The following is a 23361-nucleotide window of genomic DNA, read 5'->3' on the forward strand; positions in this document are numbered from 1 at the left end:
GATCGTTGAACGCCAAACACTCTGCTTTCCTTTTTGCATCTGTTTACCTTCCCACACAATGATCCTTTAACAACTCGTCACATTCCCACCTCTCCTCACTCACACTGAACACCTCCAAAGAATTTACACTAATTGTAGACTCCAAAAATCCTACCCTTTCCTCTACTTTCCAATGCTCATATTCAGCACATCCCACCAACCCTCCATTTACAGACCCTCTACAAGCTCTACCAAAGAAACTTCAACCATCTCCCCCTCCCAGATCATGAACTCCCCGACATTTACCCATACTACCACCTATAGGCCCACCCAACCTAGGCCACCTTATCAGGGCTTCCTCTCCCTCTCCTTGCCATATATCCTTACCGTCCCTTCGTCCCTTTTGCCTTTCTTTTCACACCCCTTTTTCCCAATAATTTTAAATGTCACCAGTTTCTCCCTCTACTCCAGCCCTCTACTGTACCAACAGCTGCTCCTACTCATAGCTGCCATGTACCAGTCCTCCATCGCTATACCCAACATTCCTACCCTATTCACTGGCCAACCTATTCCTCTTCGACAACTGACTCCCTTTATCGTGACAGTTTCTTCCAATTTCTAGACAGGAAAGTGCTTCTTTTACATATCAGAGTCTTGGCAACACGTTTTAAATATGTGCTTATTGTATCAAACAATGGAAAATCCAGGATGGAATGTAACAATACCAAAGAAGGAAAGTTGCTACACACCATATAGCGGAGATGCTGAGTCGCGATACGCACAATAAAAAGATTCACATACAGCTTTCGGCCATTAAGCCTTTGTCAGCAGTAGACACACATATACACTCACTCACTCACACACTCACTCACTCACTCACTCACTCACTCACACACAAACGCAACTTGCACATACGTCTGCAGTCTCAGAGCGCTGAAACTAGTGTAGTTTCAGGTCTCTGAGACTGCAGACGTGTGTGCAAGCTGCGTTTGCGTGAGTGTGTGTGTGTGTGTGTGTGTGTGTGTGTGTGTGTGTGTGCGTATGTGTCTACTGCTGACAAAGGCTTAATGGCCGAAAGCTATGAGTATGTGAATCTTTTTATTGTGCCTATCGCGACGCAGCATCTCCGCTATATGGTGAGTAGCAACTTTCCTTCTCTGGTATTGTGCTTATTGTATTTCATTTTAACTTTCATTATTACTATTTTTAACTACCAGTGGAAAAGATCATCCGTCATATATCTATAAACTTCCATTTCATTTTTCACTTTTAAAAGTTTTTAAATTCTAAATATGTCCGCTATCTGTTTCATGTGGTTTTTTTACGTACTTTACTACTTTATTGTCCATTGGCTGAAGAGCGGGTTGCCTGTACTGCTGACAGTCCACCACTCCTGCAGGCCCATGTGGGGCAAGGGGGGAGGGGGTGGGGTGAAATAACAATAAAGAAGAAATATTCGCACTCTCCACTGCAAAAGACTTACCTGAAAAAAAAAAAACCCTTCGTGGAATAGTGGTGGTGGTTAGTGTTTAACGTCCCGTCGACAACGAGGTCATTAGAGACGGAGCGCAAGCTCCGGTTAGGGAAGGTTTGGAAAGGAAATCGGCCGTGCCCTTTCAAAGGAACCATCCCGGCATTTGCCTGAAACGATTTAGGGAAATCACGGAAAACCTAAATCAGGATGGCCGGAGACGGGATTGAACCGTCGTCCTCCCGAATGCGAGTCCAGTGTGCTAACCACTGCGCCACCTCGCTCGGTTCGTGTAATAGTCTATGTAGGAAAAAGTCAAGTATCACAATAACATTAGTAATAATAATAATAATAATAAAATAACAATGACCATAATAACAATATGGGTAGTTTTTTCAAAACCTAGGGCGTGTTGAGCCAAAATATCTTAGAGCGTTTCGCCAGCCGGTGTGGCCGAGCGGTTCTAGGCACTTCAGTCTGGAACCGCGCTGGTGTTATGGTCGTAGGTTCGAATCGTGCCTCGCGCATGGATGTGTGTGATGTCCTTGGGTTAGTTAAGTTTAAGTAGTTCTAAGTTCTAGGGGACTGATGAAAGGCTCTGAGCACTACGGGACTTAACTTCTGAGGTCATCAGTCCCCTAGAACTTAGAACCACTTAAACCTAACTAACCTAAGGACATCACACACATCCATGTCCGAGGCAGGATTCGAACCTGCGACCGTAGATGTCGCGCAGTTCCAGACTGTAGCGCCTAGAACCGCTCGGCCACTCCGGCCAGTGGGACTGATGACCTCAGATGTTAAGTCCCACAGTATTGTATTGTATGTTAACTGGGGACCTAGGAACGACAGAGAGGCTCCGTCCCCGCCACAGCCGCAGTGGTCCACAACCCCACGACGACTACCGCAGTCCACTTCACCCCTCCACCGCCCCATACCGAACCCAGGGTTATTGTGCGGTTTCGGCCGCCGGTGGACGCCCGAGGGAACGTCTCACACCAGACGAGTGTAACTCCTATGTTTGCGTGGTAGAGTAATGGTGGTGTACGTGTACGTGGAGAACTTGTTTGCGCAGCAATCGCCGACATAGTGTAACTGAGGCGGAATAAGGGGAACCAACCCGCATTCGCCAAGGCAGATGGAAAACCGCCTAAAAACCATCCACAGAGTGGCCGGTTCACCGGACCTCGACACAAGTCCGCCGGGTGGATTCGTGCCGGGGGCCAGGCGCTCCTTCCCTCCCGGTAAGCCGTGCGTTGTCACGGCCAACCGGGCGGTCAAGTCCCACAGTACTCAGAGCCAGTTGAACCAGTTTCTTAGAGCGTTTCATTTTAGGTTGCACCCTAGCGACCTGCCAAATATGAGCGGAATCGGTTGGCCGTGTCTGAACGAGTAGCAGCGTGCGGGTCGGCAGTGAGATAGATAGGGCGCCCAGCCGTGCCCGCGCTCCCCGCGCCGCCGCTATCAGCGCGCAGCTGCCGCGGCGCGGCGCGACCGCGCGTGGCGGGCCGGCAGTCGCCCGCGGCGCACCATGACGTCGCCGTCTCCGCCGCCGGCTGCAGCTGCGGCGCCGCCGCTGTTCGTGTCGCTGCGACGGTGAGTAGCGATCCGCTCTGCCGCCCGCCGCACAATGGCTCACTCTTCTGCTCTCCTCTTGCACCGCGCGCGTGCCTACGCGCGTTAACTGCACGAGCTCTGCTTCAGAGGCTGCGAGGCACGCTCGCCTTGACGAGCGCGCAAAGACGAGCTACAAATGCAACAACCGACCGACCGACCGATGGACCGACCAATTTCGTGTACAGCCAACACATACTCAAAGGAAGGCCTCGGCGCTTGTTCGTGACGTCACGTCAGCTAGGCACGGCCAACGCCAGGCCTGTTGCAGGCATACTCAATGGTGGTGTCTCCCTCTCTGAGAGATTTCTGCAATCAATTAATTGTGCAATTCATTACACTTCGAAACAAATAGTGTACTCCTGAACTTAAATTTCCACCTGTTTTAAGGACTGACAACAAAAACAACTTCATGGTCCAGCAGCAACAGAATTCGTGCTTCTTTACCTTATCTGTAAATCTGAGGAAGCTACGTTTGTACTGGGTTGCTTTTACAAGAAACTGTAAACATATTGGTGCTCCTCTCTAGGTATCTTGGTTGACTGTGGGGTGAGGAGCACTGAATGTTAATGAAATATCTTGCGATTGTACACGTTTGGGGATGGGTTGGGGGACAGAAGAAGAGGCAAAAGAGAGATACTTACTTTATCAAATAAAATTTTTTTCTCTTATAAAGTTTCTCCTTTCAGTTGCAAGAGGGAATATTTATCTTTTCTAATGTGCATGTTTAAAAAAGTATTTTCGATGTATGAAGCTATTTTGTTTCCTGTTTAGAATCCCTTTCGTTGAAAACGACTGTAATCTAATGATTGGCAACAGTTGGACATTTACACATGTAAATTAGTTCACATTTCCAGTGACGATATCAAACGAAAATAAATCAATAAATAAAAGAAACGAGTTCATTGTAAGGGGGTTGGGGTAAGTTTCGATAACAAAATGGATCAAGTAAATATAGTTACTTGAATGTAAAATTTCCGAAGCTTGCAATGGGACAAAGCATCTTCTCATATCGATCTCCGTTTGTTTCCACAGGATTCAGTAATACAGAACTATGATCTTCATTTGTAGCTTTACGATAGTAAGAAAACCATACATCTAAATAAAACTGCAGAATCCAAACCAATACCAAACATTTTGTCCAAAAATAAGAGATTTATAGCGATAAGCCCGGCCGGAGTGGCCGAGCGGTTCTAGGCGCGTCAGTTTGGAACCGCGCGACCGCTACGGTCGCAGGTTCGAATCCTGCCTCGGGCATGGATGTGTCTGATGTCCCTAGGTTAGTTGGATTTAAGTAGTTCTAAGTTCTAGGGGACTGATGACCTCAGCTGTTAAGTCCCATAGCGCTCAGAGCCATTTGAACCATTTATAGCGATAAGCACGCCCAGGCGTTTCTGCCTGCAACAGGCATGGCGTTCGCCGTGCCTAGCTGACGTGACGTCACCAACAAGCGCCGAGGCCTTCCTTTGAGTCGGTGTTGGTACAGCCGACACACGTTCCGGCCGACTTCAGTCAGCGATTCCAGTGCCGCCCAGTTCCCAAAGCTTTGTTTACAGGTGTTGTTGTTGTGGTCTTCAGTCCAGAGACTGGTTTGATGCAGTTCTCCGTACTACTCCATCCTGTACAAGCTTCTTCATCTCCCAGTACCTACTGCAACCTACATCCTTCTGAAGCTGTTTAGTGTATTCATCTCTTGGTCTCCCTCTACGATTTTTACCCTCCACGTTGCCCTCCAATACCTAATTGGTGATCCCTTGATACCTCAGAATATGTCCTACCAACCGATCCCTTCATCTAGTCAAGTTGTGCCACAAATTTCTCTTCTCCCCACTTCTACTCAATACCTCCTCATTAGTTATGTGATCTACCCATCTAATCTTCAGCATTCTTCTATAGTACCACATTTCGAAAGCTTCTATTCTCTTCTTGTCTAAACTATTTATCGTCCATGTTTCACTTCCATACGTGGCTACACTCCATACAAATACTTCCAGAAACGACTTTCTCACACTTAAATCTATACTCGATGTTAACAAATTTCTCTTCTTCAGAAACGCTTTCCTTGCCATTGCCAGTCTACATTTTATATCCTCTCTACTTCGACCATCATCAGTTATTTTGCTCCCAAAATAGCAAAATTCCTTTACTACTTTAAGTGTCTTTTCCTAATCTAATACCCTCAGCATCACCCGATTTACTTCGACTACATTCTATTACCCTCGTTTTGCTTTTGTTGATGTTCATCTTATATCCTCCTTTCAAGACACTGTCCATTCCGTTCAACTGCTCTTCCAGGTCCTTCGCTGTCTCTGATAGAATTACAATGTCACTGGCGAACGTCAAAGTTTTTATTTCTTCTCCATGGATTTTAATTTCTACTCCGAACTTTTCTTTTGTTTCCTTTACTGCTTGCTCAATATACAGATTGAATAACATGGGAGAGAGGCTACAACCCTATCTCACTCCCTTCCCAACCACTGCTTCCCTCTCATACCCCTCGACTCTTATAACTGGCTTCTGCTTTCTGTACAAATTATAAATAGCCTTTCGCTCCCTGTATTTTACCCCTGCCACCTTCAGAATTTGAAAGAGTATTCCAGTCGACATTGTCAAAAGCTTTCTCTAAGTCTACAAAAGCTAGAAACGTAGGTTTGCCATTTCTTAATCTATTTTCTAAGGGAAGTCGTAGGGTCAGTATTGCCTCACGTGTTCCCACATTTCTACGGAATCCAAAATGATCTTCCCCGAGGCCAGCTTCTACCAGTTTTTCCATTCGTCTGTAAAGAATTCGTGTTAGTATTTTGCAGCTGTGACTTATTGAACTGATAGTTCGGTAATTTCCACATCTGTCAGCACCTGCTTTCTTTGGGACTGGAATTATTATATTCCTCTTGAGGTCTGAGGGTATCTCGCCTGTCTCATACATCTTGCTCACTAGATGCTAGAGTTTTGTTAGGCCTGGCTCTCCCAAGGCTGTCGGTAGTTCTAATGGAATGTTGTCTGCTCCCGGGGCCTTGATTCGACTCAGATCTTTCAGTGCTCTGTCAAACTCTTCACGCAGTATCATATCTCCCATTTCATCTTCATCTACATTCTCTTCCATTTCCATAATATTGTCCTCAAGTACATCGCCCTTGTATAGAGCCTTTATATACTCCTTCCACCTTTCTGCTTTCCCTTCTTTGCTTAGAACTGGGTTTCCATTTGCGCTCTTGACATTCATACAAGTGGTTCTCTTTTCTCCAAAGGTCTCTTTAATTTTCCTGTAGGCAGTATCTATCTTAACCCTAGTGAGATAAGCCTCTACATCCTTAGATTTGTCCTCTAGCCATCCCTGCTTAGCCATTTTGCACTCCCTGTCGATCTCATTTTAGAGAGGTTTTTATTCCTTTTTGCCTGCTTCATTTACTGCATTTTTATATTTTCTCCTTTCATCAATTAAATTCAATATCTCTTCTATTACCTAAGGATTTCTATTAGCCATCGTCTTTTTACCTACTAGGTCCTCTGCTGCCTTCACTATTTCATCTCTCAAAGCTACCCATTCTTCTTCTACTGTATTTCTTTCCCCCATTCTTGTCAATTGTTCCCTTATGCCCTTCCTGAAACTCTCTACACGCTCTGGTTCTTTCAGTTTGTCCAGGTCCCATCTCCTCAAATTCCCACCTTTTTGCAGTTTCTTCAGTTTTAATCTACAGTGCATAACCAGTAGATTGTGGTCAGAGTCCACATCAGCCCCTGGAAATGTCTTACAATTTGAAACCTGGTTCCTGAATCTATGTCTTACCATTATATAATCTATCTGAAACCTTCTAGTATCTCCAGGCTTCTTCCATGTATACAACCTTCTTTCATGATTCTTGGACCAAGTGTTAGCTATGATTAAGTTATGCTCTGTGCAAAATTCTACCAGGCAGCTTCCTCTTTCATTCCATACTCCCATTCCATATTCACCTACTATGTTTCCTTCTCTTCCTTTTCCTACTGTCGAGTTTCAGTCACCCATGACTATTAAATTGTTTAAGTAACTTCACCAATATTATATTCGACGTTATGCCGCTTGGTTTGACACACAAAAACAAGGGTCTGCCTTCACTGTATTAGAGGTAACAAGGCCAAGAAAAGTCGACAGAAAACTGTGAGCAAAGAAGTGATTGCTGCGAAGAGAGAAACTCAGCCACGCTTTGTCACTTAGGGAGGAGACAGACAGCCGATGATGTTCGTAGTTATCTAAGAACAAATGAAACGTGATGGCGGAGCTGCTGACCGACATGAAACCAGTCTTAACGAAAAAGAATACGGTCGTGAGAGAGGGTGTAAGCTGCGAGGGGAGATTGTTAGCTACATCACGATTTCTAGCCACTGGCATCACTCACCTCAAATTCAGTGTAGTTGTATCCCCAGAGATCATGCAAAGTGATCTACATTTTCCTGAGGAAAGCAAAATACATAGCACGAAAGATGTCCATACCAACTATATTTATTTTTCTGTGTAGCATAAAATATGTCCCCTATAAGTTTAAGAAAGTCATTTCAAATTAAAAGAAAAAGTGCTTCAAATGATGGTGGCACACATCTAAAAATACAGCAACAGACACATAACAAATGAACCGCTTAACAACTGTTAGAACTGCAAAAATGTCCTACTCTTTTCTCTTGACAGCAGAAGGCATGGCGATACACTGGATTTGTTTAACACTTTGTAAGTAGGCTGTTTAGGTTTTTATGTTGGTAACGCCACGTAGCGCTCTGTATGAAAATCACTGACTGTGCTGTGTGCAGTCTGTGGCTGGTTGGCATTGTTAAAGTATTCGCTGTTGTAGTGTTGGGCAGTTGGATGTGAACAGCGCGTAGCGTTGTGCACTTGGAGGTGAGCCGCCAGCAGTGGTAGATGTGGAGAGAGAGATGCCAGAGTTTTGAGAGCGGACGTTCTGGACGTGTGTCCGCCAGAAAAAGGAAATTTGTAATACTGGATATCATGAACTGATATATATATGATGACTTTTGAACACTATTAAGGTAAATACATTGTTTGTTCTTCATCAAAATCTTTCATTTGCTAACTGTGCCTATCAGTAGGTAGTGCCTTCAGTAGTTAGAACCTTTTATTTAGCTGGCAGTATTGGCGCTCGCTGTATTGCAGTAGTTCGAGTAACGAAGATTTTTGTGAGGTAAGTGATTCATGAAAGGTATAGGTTATTGTTAGTCAGGGCCATTCTTTTGTGGGGATTTTTGAAAGTCACATTGCGTTGCGCTAAAAATATTGTGTGTGAGTTTAATGTTGATCAGAATAAGTAAAGAGATAAATGTCTGAGTATGTTCAGTTTTGCTCAGCTGTTTGAAAATCAAAAAACGTAAGAGGTTTACCAGCACAGTAATAAACAATTTTCCAATGGGGACGTTTCAACTTCTAACAATAAGGCCAGTACATTTTATGAATATAAGTCCTTCGACTATCTTCTATATTTCGGTTTTTATGTTTTAATTGCGATGGGTATCTAATCTTTCTGTACTTCAGTTTTGTCAATTCCGATACCTCTCTCTATTTCTTCTTTTTGATTTCATTTCCGAAAAGTGTTGGAAACAGTACCTAAAGACCGAAATAGAGAACGTCGACATTTATCCATAAAATACACTGACATGGCAAAAGTCAAGGAATATCTCCAAATATCGTGTCCGACCTCCTCCTACTCGCCGTGGTGCAGCAACTGTACGTGGCACGGAGCCAACAAGTCGTCTGAAGTCCTTGCAGGAATACGGAGCCATGCTGCCTCTGTAGCCGGGCATAATTGCGAAAGTGTTGCCGATACACGATTTTGTGGACGAATTCACCTCTCGATTATGCCCCGTAAATAATGTTCAGTGGGATTCAAAGTGGTTCAAATGGCTCTGAGCACTATGGCACTTAACTTCTGAGGTCATCAGTCCCCTAGAACCTAGAACTACTTAAACCTAACTAACCTAAGAACATCACACACATCCATGCCCGAGGCAGGATTCGAACCTGCGACTGTAGCGATCGCGCGGTTCCAGACTGTAGCGCCTAGAACCGCTCGGCCACTCCGGCAATGGGATTCATGTCGGGAGATTTGTGTGGCCAAATAATTTCCTCGTATTGTCCAGAATATTATTCAAAACAAACGCGAACAATAACTGTGGCCCAGTGACATAGCGCATTGTCATCCATTAAAATTCCATCGCTGTTTAGAAAGATGAAGTTCGTGAAAGGCTACAAATGCTCTCCAAGTGGCCGAACATAACCATTTCCAGTCAATGGCCGGTTCAGTTGGACCAGAAAACCTAGTCCATTCTATGTAAACATAGCCCATAGAGTCCTACATGACCGAGTAAGCGAGCACAAAATACGAGATGGGGCGAGCACACCCTAACTGGATAGGCTGCCCGCACTAGTTCTTGTGACCGAGCATAGAAGCCGTGACCGAATACGTAGCACGTAACTTCGAACACATACGTGTCATTATCCGTGTGAGACTGCGGCCACTACGAGCTTCTCATTTGTGGTGTGTCTTTCTGTAATCATGCAGCGCGAGGAAGCCAGTGCAGTAAGACGTAAGATTGAAACCAATGTTTACACATTGAAGAAACGGGAAGGTCTAAAAAGCCAAGTATGGAGTACATTTCTGTTGGTTGTGGTCGAAAACAGTGCGTCTACTGGGTACCTATCGTGCATAAACTGCTCCACATTATTGTTTCCAGTCGGGAACCACTCATTTAAAGAAACACAGTTGCAAGAAACCTTACAAAGATACAGCTCCTTCAGGGATACCGGCAGTAATAAAAAATAGTATTGCAGCAAAGTGTGTTGTAATGTGTGCTAAAGATATGAGATCTTTTATTGCTGTTTCCGGTGAAGGTTTCAGAGAGCTAAACCAAGAATTAAAACATCTAGGTGTGCGTTATGGAGAAGTTAACGTGGCAGATGTCATGGCACATCCCTCTATTATAAGCAGACATGTCAAAGAACAAGCTGATGCAATACGAAACAGCATAACGCCTTCTGTTATTGCGGAAATTATTAATAAAACATGTGCTGCTGCAGTTGATAATCAGGTGCACTATTTGACGCTTACAATACATTACATTAATACAGATTGGTCTCTTGTGAACAATGTTTTATTTACAACAAAATTCCCGGACGTTAAGAAGACAGGAGTAAATACACTCCTGGAAATGGAAAAAAGAACACATTGACACCGGTGTGTCAGACCCACCATACTTGCTCCGGACACTGCGAGAGGGCTGTACAAGCAATGATCACACGCACGGCACAGTGGACACACCAGGAACCGCGGTGTTGGCCGTCGAATGGCGCTAGCTGCACAGCATTTGTGCACCGCCGCCGTCAGTGTCAGCCAGTTTGCCGTGGCATACGGAGCTCCATCGCAGTCTTTAACACTGGTAGCATGCCGCGACAACGGGGACATGAACCGTATGTGCAGTTGACGGACTTTGAGCGAGAGCGTATAGTGGGCATGCGGGAGGCCGGGAGGACGTACCGCCGAATTGCTCAACACGTGGGGCGTGAGGTCTCTACAGTACATCGATGTTGTCGCCAGTGGTCGGCGGAAGGTGCACGTTCCCGTCGACCTGGGACCGGACCGCAGCGACGCACGGATGCACGCCAAGACCGTAGGATCCTACGCAGTGCCTTAGGGGACCGCACCGCCACTTCCCAGCAAATTAGGGACACTGTTGCTCCTGGGGTATCGGCGAGGACCATTCGCAACCGTCTCCATGAAGCTGGGCTACAGTCCCGCACACCGTTATGCCGTCTTCCGCTCACGCCCCAACATCGTGCAGCCCGCCTCCAGTGGTGTCGCGACAGGCGTGAATGGAGGGACGAATGGAGACGTGTCGTCTTCAGCGATGAGAGTCGCTTCTGCCTTGGTGCCAATGATGGTCGTATGCGTGTTTGGCGCCGTGCAGGTGAGCGCCACAATCAGGACTGCATACGACCGAGGCACACAGGGCCAACACCCGGCATCATGGTGTGGGGAGCGATCTCCTACACTGGCCGTACACCACTGGTGATCGTCGAGGGGACACTGAATAGTGCACGGTACATCCAAACCGTCATCGAACCCATCGTTCTACCATTCCTAGACCGGCAAGGGAACTTGCTGTTCCAACAGGACAATGCACGTCCGCATGTATCCCGTGCCACCCAACGTGCTCTAGAAGGTGTAAGTCAACTACCCTGGCCAGCAAGATCTCCGGATCTGTCCCCCATTGAGCATGTTTGGGACTGGATGAAGCGTCGTCTCACGCGGTCTGCACGTCCAGCACGAACGCTGGTCCAACTGAGGCGCCAGGTGGAAATGGCATGGCAAGCCGTTCCACAGGACTACATCCAGCATCTCTACGATCGTCTCCATGGGAGAATAGCAGCCTGCATTGCTGCGAAAGGTGGATATACACTGTACTAGTGCCGACATTGTGCGTGCTCTGTTGCCTGTGTCTATGTGCCTGTGGTTCTGTCAGTGTGATCATGTGATGTATCTGACCCCAGGAATGTGTCAATAAAGTTTCCCCTTCCTGGGACAATGAATTCACGGTGTTCTTATGTCAATTTCCAGGAGTGGATTATGAAAGAAATTGAAGAGAGGATGACTGATTGGGACATTTCGCCGGACATGTTGCACAGTTTTGTTTTTGTCTCCGACCAGGGTGCCAATGTAATAAAGGCTTTGAAAAATCACGAAAGGATTCCTTGTGTTGCTCTGCACTTAGTCTTACTTCCTATAAAGATAACTTCTTGTTAAATCATGCCCTGAACATCGCATCAACAATAAATACTGCAAAATGCATTGTAAGGTACATTAAGAAAAGTGGCCTCTGCTCGTCTTTGAAATCATCGTTGAAACTAGAGGTCTGCACACGCTGGAACAGCTTGTACACTATGCTGGAATCCTTACACACTCAATATAACGAAGTTGCAGCTTTGCTGACGGAAAAGAACGCCGCTTAGAGATTGCAAGGGTGTGATAATGAGCTTGCAGGAAAAATTGCGCATTTTCTGAGACCATTTTAAGAGGCCACAAATGAATTAGAAGGCAAAAAAGAACCGACAATCCAGTTAGTTCTTTGGTTTCACAAACTGCAACAAATTTGCAGTGTCAATGTAATTGACTGTCAGATGAGTAATTACTGCAGTTGAAAGCACTGTTTCATTATGACACGCGATAGATTTATAATTAACTAGCGTAATTGATGTGTACTAACATATATGTATTTTTAACAGGAGGTATAAACGATTAAAAAATCGAGCCCTGACTTCCGTTTGTAAGAAGATAGTGATCACTTCAAGACATAAAATTGCTACGTTTCTTTGGCCGTCTTTCCGTGATGTTAATATGCTTGAAATAAATGAAAAGCAGGAAATTCTTAGCGATATGCGACAAATGTGTGCTACTTACGCAGGTACAACATAATCATTTTTGCATAGTTAGTGGTAGTGTATTATAGAAAAACGGGAATGTTATAATTCGTATAATATTTAATTAACGTAGAACACCTCGTTTAAACGGGAACGTTTCGATGATTTCCACATCAGTTCAGTATTACTTGTCTCTTTTGTTTATTATCATAGATCCTTCAAGTACTGTGTCATCACCTCCCAGAAATAGAGATAACCCATTAACGCCAAATTTCGCCGCACTGTCCTAACTGATACGTTCGTCTAGCGATCGACGCCGATTTCTGCGTTTATTTCTAGCATTGTCCCTTGTCTGTTTGCACTGAGAACTACACGCAAACGCCGCCGCTCTCGGTCGTTGACTGAAGGCCGTCGGCTTCTGCGTTGTTCATGGCGAGAGATATTGCCTGAAATATGATGTTCCCTGCACACTCTTAACACTGGATCTTCCGAGATCCCTAACGATTTCCGAAATCGAAAGTCCTATGCGTCTATGCGCGTTCAGCCTGTAAATTCCTGTCTTGCTGCCATAATCACATCGGAAACCTTTCCACATGAATCACCTGAATACAGGGTGGTCCATTGAGAAGTGATCGGGCCAAATACCTCACGAAATAAGCATCAAACGAAAAAACTACAAAGAACGAAACTCGTCTAGCTTGAAAGGGGGAAACCATTAGATATTATCTAAATGTTCAAATTTGTGTGAATTCCTAAGGGACCGAGGTCATCGGTCCCTAGACTTACACACTATTTAAGCTAACCTAAACTAACTTATGCTAAAAACAACACACCCACGCCCGAGGGAAGACTCGAATCTCTGGCGGGAGGGGCCGCGCAATCCGAGACATGGCGCCTCTAACCGCGCGGCTAATATATCTACCACAACATGTTTCGCAACTACGTTATCCCATTATCAGATGCTATAAAATAAGGAAAAGAATCAATACATCGCAATAATATACGTACTGACAACTAAGTAAATATTACACACCGATGAACCAAAACATCATGACCACCTGTTTAATAGCGTGTGGTCCACTATACAAGCACAATACAGCAGTGATTCTGCTTGATATGGATTATACAAGTAATTGACAGGACTCTAGAGGTATCCGGCACCAGATCTCTACGTACAGCAGTTCCCGCAAATTACGGGATGTTTGTTTACTGACACGCAGCTGGCGCCCGATATGTGTTGCAAAAGGTACAGATCAGACATATTTGCTGGCTGAGACGCCCTGCTAAACCCGCAGCACAGGACAGGTAGTTAAAGTTGTGGAAAGGGGCCAAAATCAGCGGCTGTCAGTTACACTCGAACATACAACCTTTTATTTGATCAAACATTACAAGAGCCAAGAAAAAAATTTTTTTTAAGAAAAGAAACGGTTTTAGTTTTGGAACTTAATTATCGGCTAAATGCGCCGTACAATTTCATGCCTTATGGGCAAGACCACTTTAATTTAAAAACGGCTGAAAGCCAATAACTTATAGCTCAACCAAAATCAGAAATTTAAAAGGCAAGCCTTATCTTATAACAGTTCCTTAATTAGATGAAGGCCCAAATAATCTGACATTTTAAGAGCAAATAACTTAAATTCAAAATCGGCTGACGGCCAACACTTAAGACTCAATAACATTAATTTTAAAAATGCCAAAGGCTTTACATAAAACAGTTCTTAAATTAGGCTGAACGCCCAAACCATCTGACGCCTTAAAGGCAAAACAACCTCAATCTAAAAATCGCCTAGAAGCCATATAAGTACAAACTACAAGAACAAACAAGAAAAGGCAGTACACTCAAGGGCGCTCAGAAGTTCCGATGGTCGGCCTAGGATTCAAACACTAACGCTCACTTAGGTGAGACAGGCAGTCGGCCCAACCATTGCCGATCCGACGACAACCCAACGGACAGACAGTCAGCGGACCCACCGACAAGATAACCTCCGCTTCACCCGACCAGCACAGGGAGTTCACTGGAACAACGTAGAAGGTATTGGCGCCCACAACCAATTATACATTGAGCTGTCAAACTACACGCCGTGCTGGACATCAACACGATGAGGAAATTACACTAACTGAATTTACGTCAAAGGCCAGGGAAGGTCACCAGAACGTTAACAGCCACGAGGCAGAATATTCCGCTGGTGCACTTCAATTCAAATAACTAAGTACAGTTAAACTCCACTGGAGGGTGGCTAAAATTTACCAACTTGAAAACACACATTGTTGCTCGCGGGAATATCCCAACAGCCGACAACGAACTCCAAACGACACAAAGTGAACAGTCGTGACTTGCCGATAGATAAGTCAAAACTCAACTTTCATGTCCAGGATCGGTGAGCCACGAACCTCGTAGCAATGGGAACAGCAGCACACACTCCGGCACTGTGTAGAGGCCGCTAGCGGGCTCGGCCAAACTACTCACCGCGGAGATTTCCTCGCTGCTCCACGCTAACCGACCAACTGCCCACACACAGCCCAGCAGGTAAATATAAGCGCCAGGCCAAAGATAGTCCAAGGTGCAAATATCGATACACACCGCTGCTGCCACTTGCGTAAAAAGAGGATAACAGCATAATCGCGATAACTGCGGGAGACTAAACACAGAATAGCAACCAAGGTTTAATCCAACGCATAGCATGAGCCAGCCATGGCTCACTAGCCAAGACATCAATTGAGTTCACTATAATGCTCCTCAAACCAGTGTAGCACGATCCTGACATTGCAACAAGGTCAGTTATCCTGCTGTTGCCATATCACCAGCATAGAGGCAGACTTCAAGCATGAAGCGATGCAGGTGGTCCGCAATAATGTTCACGTAGTTTACTGCTGTCATGATGTCTTTGATTACCACCACAGAACCCATGGAAGCCCAGCCGGCAGGTGTGGCCGAGCTGTTCTAGGCGCTACAGTCTGGAACCGCGCGACCGCTACGGTCGCAGGTTCGAATCCTGCCTCGGGCATGGATGTGTGTGATGTCCTTAGGTTAGTTAGGTTTACGTAGTTCTAAGTTCTAGGGGACTGATGACCACAGATGTTAAGTCCCATAGTGCTCAGAGCCATTTGCACCATTTTTTTCTCTTCCCTTAGATACTTTCCTTATTGCTTTCAATTGCCGCAACACCACCAGGAGACATTCACCCTCGCGGTTTGCAGTGATCACTATGTTTTGGCTCATCAGAGTATCGTCCTTTAATATACACTCCTGGAAATGGAAAAAAGAACATGTTGACACCGGTGTGTCAGACCCACCATACTTGCTCCGGACACTGCGAGAGGGCTGTACAAGCAATGATCACACGCACTGCACAGCGGACACACCAGGAACCACGGTGTTGGCCGTCGAATGGCGCTAGCTGCGCAGCATTTGTGCACCGCCGCCGTCAGTGTCAGCCAGTTTGCCGTGGCATACGGAGCTCCATCGCAGTCTTTAACACTGGTAGCATGCCGCGACAGCGTGGACGTGAACCGTATGTGCAGTTGACGGACTTTGAGCGAGGGCGTATAGTGGGCATGCGGGAGGCCGGGTGGACGTACCGCCGAATTGCTCAACACGTGGGGCGTGAGGTCTCCACAGTACATCGATGTTGTCGCCAGTGGTCGGCGGAAGGTGCACGTGCCCGTCGACCTGGGACCGGACCGCAGCGACGCACGGATGCACGCCAAGACCGTAGGATCCTACGCAGTGCCGTAGGGGACCGCACCGACACTTCCCAGCAAATTAGGGACACTGTTGCTCCTGGGGTATCGGCGAGGACCATTCGCAACCGTCTCCATGAAGCTGGGCTACGGTCCCGCACACCGTTAGGCCGTCTTCCGCTCACGCCCCAACATCGTGCAGCCCGCCGCCAGTGGTGTCGCGACAGGCGTGAATGGAGGGACGAATGGAGACGTGTCGTCTTCAGCGATGAGAGTCGCGTCTGCCTTGGTGCCAATGATGGTCGTATGCGTGTTTGGCGCCGTGCAGGTGAGCGCCACAATCAGGACTGCATACGACCGAGGCACACAGGGCCGACACCCGGCATCATGGTGTGGGGAGCGATCTTCTACACTGGCCGTACACCACTGGTGATCGTCGAGGGGACACTGAATAGTGCACGGTACATCCAAACCGTCATCGAACCCATCGTTCTACCATTCCTAGACCGGCAAGGGAACTTGCTGTTCCAACAGGACAATGCACGTCCGCATGTATCCCGTGCCACCCAACGTGCTCTAGAAGGTGTAAGTCAACTACCCTGGCCAGCAAGATCTCCGGATCTGTCCCCCATTGAGCATGTTTGGGACTGGATGAAGCGTCGTCTCACGCGGTCTGCACGTCCAGCACGAACGCTGGTCCAACTGAGGCGCCAGGTGGAAATGGCATGGCAAGCCGTTCCACAGGACTACATCCAGCATCTCTACGATCGTCTCCATGGGAGAATAGCCGCCTGCATTGCTGCGAAAGGTGGATATACACTGTACTAGTGCCGACATTGTGCATGCTCTGTTGCCTGTGTCTATGTGCCTGTGGTTCTGTCAGTGTGATCATGTGATGTATCTGACCCCAGGAATGTGTCAATAAAGTTTCCCCTTCCTGGGACAATGAATTCACGGTGTTCTTATTTCAATTTCCAGGAGTGTAACATAGCTTAAATCTTATATGGCACTGGGCATCCTCAAAAAGCCAACAACAGACATACATTGTCAAGCATACAGCTCATCCTTGAACATCTCACAAGGCTCAGCTGTAAACTACCGCAGGTGCCTTCACCTACCAAAGATAGTACTATCCTATAGTGCACTTATTACAGCACACGATGTCACTGTCCATCGTAAAATCTTTGAACATTATATGTCAAGTAATCGCAAATTTTAAAAATTAATGCTGCACATATGTTGCAGTGTGAATCTCCATATAGAATGACCCACATAAAATATTATACCCAATATCGCTATTTAGAAAAGTTGGTGGCTGCTTCTCAAGGAGGACATCGCTAAAGCGGACCTGAAATGCTCATTGGACACTTCAGTCTTGTCATTTACCACGCTGACGCATTCCCCTCTTAAAGGGCAAAAAATCTCAACTTCCTCTAAGTCTGACAGTAACAACCCTTTATCCTCAATGCGCAGTGGCGTTATGCTGCTTGTGATGAATGCTGCTCACTTCGATGTGCTTCGGCACCGCCGATGAATCTTCCTCATTATTATTATGCCCTTTAAATCTTACTTTAAATTTTCTTCCAGTTTGCCCCACGAACTCCACTCCACAATCCTGACACTTTATTTCATAAACTTCCTCCTCTCCCATCGAGTTCTCCCTTGCGCCAACTTATGCTTCAGCCCTACTTCAGTTTGTTCTCCGTCCTGAATGCAACTTTAACCCGTTTGTTGTCGAATAACCTTGTCAATTTATGTGAGATATTTCCCCAGTATAGCATGAATCACTCTATATTTCTGCGGATTTTTCCTATTGGTTTTTATGCCCTATTATTGAACCCGCGTCAAAACCATTTTATACCTCTGTTTACCAACCTGTTTTCACTTCATCATCCTGCTCTTAGGACTTAGTGGGATAAAATTAGACATGTGCATAGAATTTTAGAAGACTGCTAATTTACGTTTATGGGGGTGGCATGAGGTCTTATCGATTACTGCACCTGTGAACGTCGGTTTTCTAAATATTTCTCATGTTTTTTCTGTTTCTCGCTCATCAAATGAAAATGATTTAAAAATCCCTGTTGCTCATGCTCTGCTGTAAATACTATATTGTTTTGCATCTTCTTAAATTCACTCCTCAATTCATTTATTTTTTCCTCGAGACCTTGGTACACTATTCGGTTCCTATCGAAATGATGAGGAACGATTGTTTATCTGTATTTTCTGCTACCAGTCACTTTTATGCGATAAAAAGAGCGCATGACGTCGTCGTATTGAAACCAGCATCTCGATCAACTAACTGGTGTCGCAAACCATCCGTAAGTGACTTACGAAACTCTCTTCAGATTATCTTCACTGTAGTATTTCCATAAAGGATCCTTCACAAAAGTGATGAAACCCTGAGCAGCGATTGACTGAATCGAAAGTTATCTGCAGGGAAGTAATATTTCGTTCCATGGTTAAAGTTTTTAAAAACATAAAAAATTTCCAACATATTTTTCGAGGGTATCTCAATGAGTGTGTGGTCTGAAGATAACTGAATAACAAAGGACACTATACAGATTGAAGTACAACTCCACCAACAAACTTTCAGAGATGGTAGTATGGACCAAAACAAGGAAAAAATGTCTGGTAAACATGGGTCGCAAAATGCATACCTTAAAAGATATGAGCTCTTCTTCATCTTCGCTGCTGTGAAAGACACTGAAGAGCAAAAGAAACTGGTACACCTGCCTAATATCGTGTAGGGCCAACGCGAGCCGCAGAAGTGTCACAACACGACGTGGCGTGGACTCGATTAACGTCTGAAGTAGTGCCGGAGGGAAATGACACCATGAATCCTGCAGGGCTGTTCGTAAATCCGTAACAGACCTCCTCTGAACAGCACGTTGCAAGGCATCCCAGATATGCTCAATAATGTTTATGTCTGGGGAGTTTGGTGGGCAGCGGAAGTGTTTAAACTCAGAAGAGTGTTCCTGGAACCACTCCGTAGCAATTCTGTCCAGCACTGTCCTGCTGCAATTGTCCAAGTTCATCGGAATGCACAATGGACATGAATCGATGCAGATGATCAGACAGAATGCTTACGTACGTGTCACCTGTCAGAGTCAGGGGTCTCATATCACTCCAACTGCAGAAGCCCCAAACCATTACAGAGCCTCCACCAGCTTGAGCAGTCACCGGCTGACATGCAGGGTCCATGGACTGACTGGCCGAGGAAGCCTACGCAATTATATTAATAAATGATGTTGGCGTAGAAACTCGTCGCAAAAATATCCGGAAAATGTGCCAAACCTGGAAGGCAAGGCAGCTGGAATCGGCTGTTGCAGTGCAATCGACCATTTGGGGCTCTCGAGTCATACTCTGTCGTACTTGAAGCAAAAGGAAAGGCCTGCGCTACTAATACTACACGTATTTTCTTGGTATTACTTTAAACGCCGTAGAATCAGGATCAGCTGAGATAGTTGCAAATGGAGGTGTGTGCTAACTTGTACTATATAGTACAGTGCAGTATGGTACAAACAGTCGCTTGATACAACGACGAAGCGTGGCATGAGAGGCCCACTGGATGGTACTTACAACGCAACAGACGACAGCGGTCGCCTTTCAGTTTTTTCACATTCCTCGGGTATTTTTGGGAAAAGCAGACATTAACAAGAGTTATATCACTGTACTCCTCTTTTCAAAAGTTTTCGAATGTCATTACAAGAACGTATATCGTTCCATTTAAAAACCAGGCTTCCTCCAGTGTCTTAATTGGTACAAGACACGAAAGGATTAAACATACAACAGAATTGCGTGCCTCTCTCTGTAATTTCATTTGCAGAGAGCCTCGTTTTGATATTTCGAACTATTCACGAAATGAAGGAAGTGTTACGCCTTACGTTACTCACTCTGTACACATACGAAACTAATACAGTTTAAAAATGCTTTGTTACCTGCCAGATACCTTATGTCATTTGGTAAATGGCCAAAGATGTTTGTAACTTCCTGTTATTCACCTTTCGGTGCCACTAACAGTTTTAGTTCTGAGTAACGAAGATAGTTTTTTAGCTATTAACATTGCTTACCTTCCCAATTTTAATATATAATGTACGACGAAATTCGCTACAGATTATGTATGTTTGGAAAGTACAGGTAGATACCTCTTAGAAGAGGTACATACGATATGAGTGTCGTGAATATCACATGTTATTCTCAATGATTGGTTTTCTGCAAATAATACAAATTCAATGTAGAGCTATCCTACAATATTGTACCAAAATACATTTGTGACTGACAAAATGTCAAATATTTTAAGATGCTGATTTGTTTCTAAGTGAGACTAAAACTGAACTGTCGAACAAAAGTTGCTGAACTTAGTTGCTCAAGAAACCCAATAATATGATGCTTCCAATTTGCTTTTCACCAGTACGTGCATCCAACATTCCGCCCTGTCCAGCGTATTCATTGACACCTATTTATTTGTCGCTTTTAGTGTTAGTGTAATTCCTACTCCAAGTATTAGGAACAGTCAGAAGATTTTAGTCATCGCTTAAAAAAATAGAGAAACTAAATTCCTATTTTTCTGTTTTCAGGTGTGCTATCGTCGTACACACTGAAATCCACGTCACAATACCGAAACCAAAACAAATGGAGCATCGAAACTTCCTGGCAGATTAAAACTGTGTGCCCGATCGAGACTCGAACTCGGGACCTTTGCCTTTCGCGGGCAAGTGCTCTACCATCTGAGCTACCGAAGCAGACCTTCTGTAAAGTTTGGAAGGTAGAAGACTAGTTACTGGCAGAAGTAAAGCTGTGAGTACCGGGCGTGAGTCGTGCTTCGGTAGCTCAGATGGTAGAGCACTTGCCCGCGAAAGGCAAAGGTCCCGAGTTCGAGTCTCGGTCGGGCACACAGTTTTAATCTGCCAGGAAGTTTCATATCAGCGCACACTCCGCTGCAGAGTGAAAATCTCATTCTGGAAACATCCCCCAGGCTGTGCCTAAGCCATGTCTCCGCAATATCCGTTCTTTCAGGAGTGCTAGTTCTGCAAGGTTCGCAGGAGAGCTTCTGTAAAGTTTGGAAGGTAGGAGACGAGGTACTGGCAGAAGTAAAGCTGTGAGGACCGGGCGTGAGTCGTGCTTCGGTAGCTCAGATGGTAGAGCACTTGCCCGCAAAAGGCAAAGGTTCCGAGTTCGAGTCTCGGTCGGGCACACAGTTTTAATCTGCCAGGAAGTTTCATATCAGCACACACTCCGCTGCAGAGTGAAAATCTCATTCTGTAAATGGAGCATCGTTTGCTACTCTGTTGCCGGCAGCAACAAAAATGTCGCAACTGTGTAAAGGCAATGCGGATGACCTCTTTAGCCCTCACTGGGCTGCGACGAAAGAGGAGCCAAATCCTCTTTCGGCGTGCTACGATACTGAGACGAGGGGATTTTAATATGCACCAGGAGTAGAGACGCGTATCTAAAAAGTAAAACAAAACTAAATTACGAATCTTTATTTTTTTCGTGGTAATATCTATATTACTATTCCTTGTACTACGCCTTTTCAATCCTAAATCAGCGTCTGTTTCAGAGGAACGATTAATGAAAAACATTATTGACACTTTCTTACCTTTCGCTCTCTCTGTCATGATAAATTACAACAAGGCGTCATCTGTAAGTGCGAAACCTCCGTTTTACAGGTGCAGCACGCCAATTATATAAATACGTATTTATTCCACATGTTGACGACAAATGATGATTAAAGTTGAACTACTATTCTAGCGAGATACTGTAAAATGAACAAAATATTACGGTAAACCAAAGAAACTGTGCACAATTTACGAAAAAATATTTGTACGATAGCTTTTCAAAGTACAGGGTGTTTTAAAACAGTTTATCCGCTTTTACAAGACTATATGTACTAAATGAATGAAGAAAGAAACTTACACGTCGATTCCAAAATTTTAACTTGGCGTCAGTTGTTGGCTGCCAGTTCGTGTGCTTGCCGAAAGGGGTCTTCGTGGTGCAGCTTGCTCGGTCACTCGTTTAATACCGAATGAGCGTCAAGTCGAGATTGTGACAACACAGCAACAAAAGCCGTTTTCATGCTCCGCTACAATAGGTGCAGTAGTCGAAACTATGGCATTGCAGACCCTACAGCGCAAAGCATTTGCGGATAGCATCAGCAGTTTAAAGACCTTGGTTATTCATGTAAGGGGAAATCCACCGTTCGCCTCCGTGTGCTCGTTCAAGATGTAGACTTCTTTCCTTTCAACAGAATTTTGTTCATAGTTCACAGAAGGATACTGCTGCTACCACCTAAAAATTAACCGTTCCTTCCGTTTCTGTCTGGCGTCTTTTGTGGCGAAATTTGTTTTTCAAACCATAAAGAATTCAATTGCTGGAGGCCTTTCACGAAAGTGGTAAACAACAATGTATAGAGATTTGTGAATTCATTCTGCAATTTCATTTCATGTTTAGTTCTCAATGACGAGTCTGTGTTCCATTTACATGCACATGATTATTCTGCAATTCACACTGAAGTGTTTGGCAGAGGGTGCATAGAACCAATTTCAGTCAGGAATACCACGTGGGAACAATGAAGATGTGAATACTTCTGTGCGAGACCTGATGTCTCTTCTTTTATCACGATGGTCATCTTTCTCTAAGTAGGTGGAAATTCAACAAAATATTTTATCTTTTTCTTGGTGTGGTCATTCTGCGATGTGTATGTCGGAGAAATAATATGTTGTCTAACGCATTCCAGGAAGTACTCTCTCAAAATGTCAATAGTAAACTTCTCCGTGATGCACAACACCTGTTTGGAGCGTCTGCCACTGTAGTTTGTTGAGCATCTTTGTAACGCTCTCGCTACAACTAAACGATCCCGTGACGAAACGCAACGTTCTTCGTTGGATCTCCTATCGGTTCTAACTCGTAGGGGCCCAGATTGATGAGCAATACTCAAGAACCGATCGCACAAACGCCTTGTAAGCCATTTCCTTCGTGTATGAGTAGCATTTCCTAAAAATTTTCCTATGAATCCCAGTGTGACATCTGCTTTATCTACTATTTGTTTTGTGTTTTTATTCCACTTTAGGCCGCTGTGGATAGTTATTCCTTGATGTTTTACGGTAGATACTGTTTCCAGTAATCTGTCATCAATTAGTGTAGCAGTACGGCAGTGAATTTCTTTTCCTATGTATGTGCAATATATTACATTTTTTACCTTGAGAGTCAACTGCCGGAG

At 45.0% G+C, this 23361-nt stretch overlaps 1 protein-coding gene across 1 annotated transcript in view; it reads left to right on the forward strand.

Annotated features, from left to right (window-relative positions):
* The first annotated feature begins 2980 nt into the window (after positions 1-2980).
* LOC126170534 (TNF receptor-associated factor 4) overlaps positions 2981-23361 on the forward strand; it is a 602024-nt gene continuing 581643 nt past the window's right edge. The window contains exon 1 of the mRNA XM_049920733.1: positions 2981-3046. Coding sequence (XP_049776690.1) covers positions 2982-3046 — 65 coding nt within the window. The 5' untranslated portion in view covers position 2981. The remainder of the gene's footprint in view (positions 3047-23361) is intronic.

Source organism: Schistocerca cancellata, chromosome 1 (genome assembly GCF_023864275.1).
Source record: "Schistocerca cancellata isolate TAMUIC-IGC-003103 chromosome 1, iqSchCanc2.1, whole genome shotgun sequence".
NCBI classification, from domain to species: Eukaryota; Metazoa; Arthropoda; class Insecta; order Orthoptera; family Acrididae; genus Schistocerca; species Schistocerca cancellata.